Source organism: Myxocyprinus asiaticus, chromosome 3 (genome assembly GCF_019703515.2).
Source record: "Myxocyprinus asiaticus isolate MX2 ecotype Aquarium Trade chromosome 3, UBuf_Myxa_2, whole genome shotgun sequence".
Lineage (NCBI taxonomy): Eukaryota > Metazoa > Chordata > Actinopteri > Cypriniformes > Catostomidae > Myxocyprinus > Myxocyprinus asiaticus.
Genome location: NC_059346.1, coordinates 15,740,430 through 15,747,611, shown reverse-complemented (window position 1 = coordinate 15,747,611; position 7,182 = coordinate 15,740,430). Strand labels below are relative to the sequence as shown.

Genomic DNA, 7,182 nt, shown 5'->3' with positions numbered 1-7,182 from the left:
CATTCTAATATTAATCTTCTTTCCAGTGTATGTTCTTGTGAAAGCTGAGAGCTGAAACAGTCCTAATGAGTCATAGCAAGCTAATAAGTGTAATTGGGGCTAATGATGTTGACACTGTGCTGAATATGGAATATCAGAGTGGGCATCCATGTTCATTATCTAATGTCCAAAAACACACTTAGATCAAAATGAGCAGTATTATAGGTAAACATGATGGAACCATTAGCAGAGTTTATATATATATATATAATAGAAGGATACTTGATAGCACAAAATAATGACTATGTTTATTGCATGCGCATGTAAAAGGACAGTGAATTTTTGGCAGTACAACTTTAAGAGAAAGCCAACACAAAGGATGTCAGACACCCATTCAAAATTATACCCTGTGAAAACAAAACACCATATGCTCTACATTTAACCTTGTGAACACAAAAGAAAACATATCCAGCATGAAAGAATAATCCTATTTATGCACATCAATTAAATAATAATGATATGATTCAAACATGTAATGAAAATTGTTGTATTTTAACTGCAAGGATAAATTATGTTCTATGGAAAAGTTTTTATTTTTTTTTTTATTTTTTTTTTTTTTTAAATTAAATGTCAGGTCAGATAAAATCCATGCTGACATATTTTTTTCACATGTCACAAATGTTGTAATTGTAGGCAAATAATTAATTACAATATATTTTGGCTATAACAATTGTTTGATTTATATATATATATATATATATATATATATATATATATATATATATATATATATATTTGATTTAGCTGTTTCATAAAGCATATTGTGCTTCATAATACAGTATACATAGCCAAGACTTTAAGTTATGGGTCTATACAGAAATTGACTCTCAAAAATGTACATACCTGAGAAATATACATAGCCTTGGACTATAGTAGATTATATATTTATATTTGGGGGAAAAAAGCTACTTTTATGTTTGTGTGTTAGTATATCTATAGTAATTTTTGTACTTGTGTCTGTTTCTTTCTTTTTTTTTGGTCGTTTATGTATTTTTCTTGCTTTACACGAATCTATCATCATCTATCATCGATCATGTAGATATCATCGATCATGTAGATTTACACTACAATATCAGGAAAATAAGACCCTTCCTCTCTGAACATGCCACACAACTTCTTGTTCAGTCACTTTTCATAACTAGACTGGACTACTGTAATGCGCTAATTAAAGGCCTCCCTGCATGCGCAATTAGACCCCTGCAAATGATCCAGAATGCATCTGGTCTTTAATGAACCAAAGAGAGCACGTTACACCACTCCTTACCTCTCTCCACTGGCTGCCAGTTGATGCACAAATTCAAGAGTCTGATGCTGGCATACAGAACAGTCACTGGGTCTGCTCCAGCATCCCTAAAACCATTTCTACGTTCCCACCAGAAACCTGCAGTCGGCTAATGAACGGCGCCTTGTTGTACCAACACAAAGAGGCACCAAAACACTTTCCCGGACTTTCGGTTTCACTGTACCACGTTGTTGGAATCTTCCCAACTCCATCCGTTAAGCAGCCTCACTCTCTGTCTTCAAAAAACGGCTTAAAAACACATCTTTTACAAAAAAACAATAATAATTTGTTTATATATATATATATATATATATATATATATATATATATATATATATATATATATATATATATATATATATTCTTGTTGCACTCTACTCTGTCTTGGATACTACTGTTCTGATGCTAGTGAAACTTTGTAATGCATTACTTTTCGTACCACTGTCTCCTTAAAATGAATCGCTTATGATGTATTTATTCCTCTTTTGTAAGTCGCTTTGGATAAAAGCGTCTGCCAAATGAATAAATGTAAATGTAAATCTATCACGATTACGTAAGAGCTCGTCGAAATACAAATAGCCCCCCTCATGGTTTGTCCCTATTTGGAGTTACAATAACAGTAAACCAGCAGCGCAGCCCACGCGCTCGAGGACATCAAACAGCCGACAGGTGGCGAGCGCGAGTCATCTGTCAGCGCGCTCTCACAGGCGATTGGAGCAGAGCGCGCGGGGGAAGAGGACGCCCGCCGTCACCAAACCCGTTACCCTACACACCATTAACCTGTCATTTCAAGGCGTATCGTGCTTTTTTCGAACTTAAGATCGAGGCAGAAATCCCGGACGTTTACCGCAGCTCTGTAGTTTGCCGAAACGAGGAAGATTTTGAATTTTTAAAGCGGGTCCGAGACGGGAAGACATGGCCACAACTACATGCACGCGCTTCACTGACGAATATCAGCTGTATGAGGAGCTGGGCAAGTAAGTATAGCAGGGTTAACGGTTGTGCATGTGAGGGACTGTCCTATGTGATAAGTGCAGGGTGATTGGGGGGGCAAAGTGACAGCAAACGCTGTGGTGCTGGTGGTGATTGCACAGGCGGTGTTGCCCCGATAAACGTGCTGTCATAGAGGGAGGAGATAGACACGCGAGCCCTGCCAAGAGCCGATGACCACCACTAAAACCCCTCTAAAATGAAATAATAATAATACAAAAGCTCACTAACCGCAGATACAACAAACATTATCCAGTACAATGCCCCTATGCTCATTCTGATATTTATTTTGCTTTTTTAATGCAAATTCAGTGCACATTTGCGTCCGTTTGCGTTTGACATTTCCACGTGATTAACGTAATAATGCTCATATTAATCAGTTTATGGGCAGATATATGGTGTATACAGGCTATAGACTGTTTCATATTCTTAGATTAGTACTGCATAGAAGATGTACGCAGTCAAAAATTAAGTCCTTGTTGCTGGTTTACCAAGAGACGCGTGTTTTTTTGTGTAGAATATTAGTTGCTTGAATCAAACTCAAGGTAGATCAGACTACATCAATACATCTTTATGTGGTCTGTGCATAGATGTCTGTTTTTATTTATTTATTTATTTATTTATTTAAACCATCTCTTTACTTAATCAATGATGTAACCAAATATTTAAGATTGGGGTGTAAATCTTTATTAATTGTTCAATGGAAAACATATATGGGCCCTGGTCTTAATATTACCTAGTTTTTGCCTGAGATTATAAACTTGTAGATTATTGTTTATACTGTACAATAAAACAATGCAAAGAGTTTATGAAGTCAAGCAGTTCACACACAGCTTTGCATTTCACAGTCAGTTTCAGCTCTGTGATTGAAATTAGAGGATATGGAAATTACCTCAATCAGGTGTTACAGGAACAATGGCTGAATGGTGTGAAAGCGAGAAAGAGGAAATGAAGAGCAAGGATTGGGATGGCAAAACTCCTAAGTAGGTATGCTTTCACATGTGTTAAAGGACAGCTGGACTGAAGTGTTTGTTGCTGATGATGATCACCCCTCAGGACTGAGGTTTAGTAGAAGACCTGCTGGAGAAGTTAATGTGGAATCGCACATTGTACTGAATTATAGATTATTTGTAAATAGGGCTGCAACTAACGATTATTTTGATAATTGACTAAACTAACGATTATTAAAACGATTATTCGACTATTTGGTCGATTATTGCAACGATTAATCATTAGCTCTTAACCAATTATTCAGCTTGTGCCCCGACATTAAAGGTTGTATTAAACATGCTTGCTAACAATAAAGAGGACAAAATTATCTTTTAAAAATACCTCTAAATGACATTCACTGAATTAAAGGGGGAAAAAAATACTTTCTATTAAGCCTAATTCAGTAAAAGATTCACTGCAAAAAATCCTATTGTTTTCAATTGTTAGTTTCTTGTTTTCCATTTAAAATTGTCTAAAAATCCTTAAAACAAGCTATATTTTACCCGAGAAGCAACATATAAGATATTTAGACTTCAGGCTTTAAGAGAATGTATCTTAAATATAAGTGTATTTTGTATATAAGTGTATTTTTTCACTTGGTTATACTTCTGTGAGTGCAATAAAGACAAAATGTAAAATGTACTTTTATTCAAGATCTGTTCTCTAAAAGCATGTCTAAACATCTTATATGCTGCTCAGTGCATCTTTTTTTAAAAGGGTTTTTAGATATTTTAAAATATTGTATTTTTATTTTTAGATTCAATTTTATTTAGATTCAGCATTCTCAGATAAAAAATGTTTCTTCTGCAGTATAGCTGCTAAAGAAAATGTACATGTTTTAAAGGATTTTTAGATATTTATATTGGAAAACAAGTCAAAACCAAAACAAATCAAAAACATATTTTGTTTCAGTGTATAATGGGGCGAAGACTACCCTCTCTCACCTTTCTTTTCACTTCAATCCATCTTTAACTCACAAAAAAACAAACTCTCTCTTATTAATGAAGCTGCGTATTGCCAGTTTTCTTCACTATAAGAAATGCACAGTGACACATAAATATGATTCAATAAGTCGTGAGCCATCACGTTATAATCTAGCTGCATTAAGCGTGCGTGCTCGAGGGATGAGCGTCCCCGCGATTGAGTGTGCATCAGCCGGGTGCAGTTTCAATCTCTCCCCCTTAGATCGGGATACTTCGCGCAGCTCCTAGAAGAGGCGCTGACCGCACAGAGAAATGCCAGTTTTGGAGTTTTTAGTTATTTACATGACCTGCTTTCTTATTATTTGAACTTTAATAAAGCTATAATGCATTAAATGTAACTGTTTTAAAGATGTAACGCCGGGGTGTTTCCTTTAGAGACACTCGACACGCAAGTTTTGCTTAAGCTGAGCGGCAGCTCCGGCTCTGCTTATTCCACAATGAGAGTGCTTCTGTATTTACTTATTTTGTATTTTTGTATAATTCCCTCATACTTTGCAATCTACATCACCTGAAGCTGTTTGGAAACTTTAGAGTGCTTCTGGACTGTGAGCTGTGTTTCCTTCCTCTCCTCTGTCAGGCAAGAGCTGCAGTGCTGCTCTTGTGTGCATTGTGCAATCATTAGAGTTTCATATGATCTCATGTTACGTCAAATGAGATCAAATGACAATTTTTTTTATTGTCGATGTCGATATGTATTGTTTGAGGCTCCCAAGAGTTGCATGTGACCTCATTGTATTTGACCTGTGTGTTTGTGTATCTGTTCCTTACTCAGTAGCTCCAGTCATCCCAGTAATGCAGAGAGAGGTGGTTATAAAGGAGCTGAGTCTTGGTGTTACCAGCACACACAAACATGCAGCTCTTATAAATCTCTTTAATGGGCACTGAAGGCTTTAACGGGGCTGACAATAACAGGCCTCATTTGAAGAGCACTTTAATGGTGATTGTGGTCCATTAAAGACTGCTTAGAGACAACCTCTGGCATGATTGGTACCGGTTCTAAAATCAGTTTATTTTTTGGTTTCGCTAATGGCACAGCAATTACACACTGAAGCTTTAATTGCAAAAAATAATGGTTGTTTGCAAATAGGTTTCCCATTGTTCAGACTCGTAACTTTGGTTGTGCCAGATGTTGACCTGTTGGTGGCTTGGGATCGATGCTTTTTTCACACATTGGGAAACTTTTTATCGATATAAATGATATAAATTCACAACACAACTTTGGTAAAGTATGAGCAGCAGGATAAATTAAAGGGATCTCACACCAGATGTGTCTGGCAGACGACATGGAGCTTTACAGTAATTAGTAATAATAATTTTCTTCAAAGGTATGCACACAATGCCAACGCTCAGCATAGAAATTCTGCAGTGCCACGGAGCGCAACCTGCGTAGTTTTCTAATAAATTCAACCCAAATCATTATCAAAGGACAAAGAATCTCACTCTAGCCATCACTGATATATTATATATATATATATATATATATATATATATATATATATATATATGTGTATCTTTCATATAGCCTACACAGTGTATTTTCAGTTACAAGTATGTCGTTTTGTAGTTTGACAGCTTGAGTGAAAGACCTATCAAAGCTGCATACAGAGAAATTGCATAATAAACATTGCCATTTCTAATCGTTCAGGTTGTGCAGTTACACCAGTTTCGTACACTAACCTGCAAACTCATCAACTTCACTTTGTGTATTCTTTAAGAAGTAAAAAAAAACTTTGTAACTTTGGACTGCCATCTGCTGCACCACTTCAGCTCATCCTGTGTGTGTATGTGTGTGTGTGTCTTTGATACCTTTCCTGATTGTGACCAGCTTAAGTAAATATGGTATCACCCTCTTGTGGTATCCCAATGCTATTATGCCAGACTGTTAAACAGAGGCCAACTAAGTGAAATGAAAAGTAGGGATGCTCCGATCGATTGGCCACCGATCAGTATCGGCCGATTTTCACGTCCTATGACTCAATCGGTGATCGGTATTTTGGCCAAACGCATAAACCGATCGCTGAAGTCGCAAAAGACGCGCGGCTCTTTTAAGACATCATCAGCACTGACATGACATCACGGAGTGGGGGGAATACTGGCATAGTGTTGTAAGACAACAAACTTGATTCAGAAGTTAAGAATGATGCAGTGGGATAGTTATGGCGAATCTGAAAAATTTGTGTGTGTTTGTTAATATGCAGTTTCACACGCGACAAGGCAAAGGGAAAATGGCGTGAGCTGTGAAACGGTCCTTATCGTTCATGGCGGCAGCTTCTCAGTCTCCGCCGGGCATAGTCATCTCAGTAATAACGCGACTTAAAAGATGTGGTGTTATTCACATCTTTTTAATAATTTTAAAATAATTTAAAATAATAATCTCCCGATTAAATTGTAGAGTTGAGAAACATGCGCTCTTTCTCCACTTTCCTTTCATTTCTTGCCCTCACAAGAGAGCGCGTGTTCTCCTCATTAATGTTCAAGCAGCAACAAGTGAAAAATTAACTATTAATACATCCATCCAACTAAATGAAAAGGCAGGGAAGGAATTTGTAAATATAATAATTCTTTATACAATATTAAGATACCACAATATAATGTATTAAATATAATGCAAAAATAAAATAGAAATAAAATAAGGAATAATAACAATTATATGAAATCATTACAGTGAATCGATAAACAAAAATGTCACATTAAGTTTAATTGCATCTATGGGTTATCAGTTTGTCTTCAGTTTGACACAAAGCTTCATTTTTTTATAGGACTATCTATCTCAATAGAGAGAATAATTTGTTAGCCTATACTTGTTTTAAAGTCTTATTAAAAAAGCTTTTTTAAGAAGCTGCTGAAAGGCACAGTCAACTTAGTTTATGTAAACTTCTGACCCACTGGAATAGTGAT

At 36.1% G+C, this 7,182-nt stretch overlaps 1 protein-coding gene across 28 annotated transcripts in view; it reads left to right on the top strand.

Annotated features, from left to right (window-relative positions):
* Window positions 1–2,023: 2,023 nt before the first annotated feature.
* LOC127419600 (calcium/calmodulin-dependent protein kinase type II subunit beta-like) overlaps window positions 2,024–7,182 on the top strand; it is a 114,791-nt gene continuing 109,632 nt past the window's right edge. For all 28 annotated transcript variants that reach the window (XM_051661334.1, XM_051661307.1, XM_051661344.1 and 25 more), the window contains exon 1: window positions 2,024–2,298. In XM_051661334.1, coding sequence (XP_051517294.1) covers window positions 2,237–2,298 — 62 coding nt within the window. In that variant the 5' untranslated portion in view covers window positions 2,024–2,236. The remainder of the gene's footprint in view (window positions 2,299–7,182) is intronic.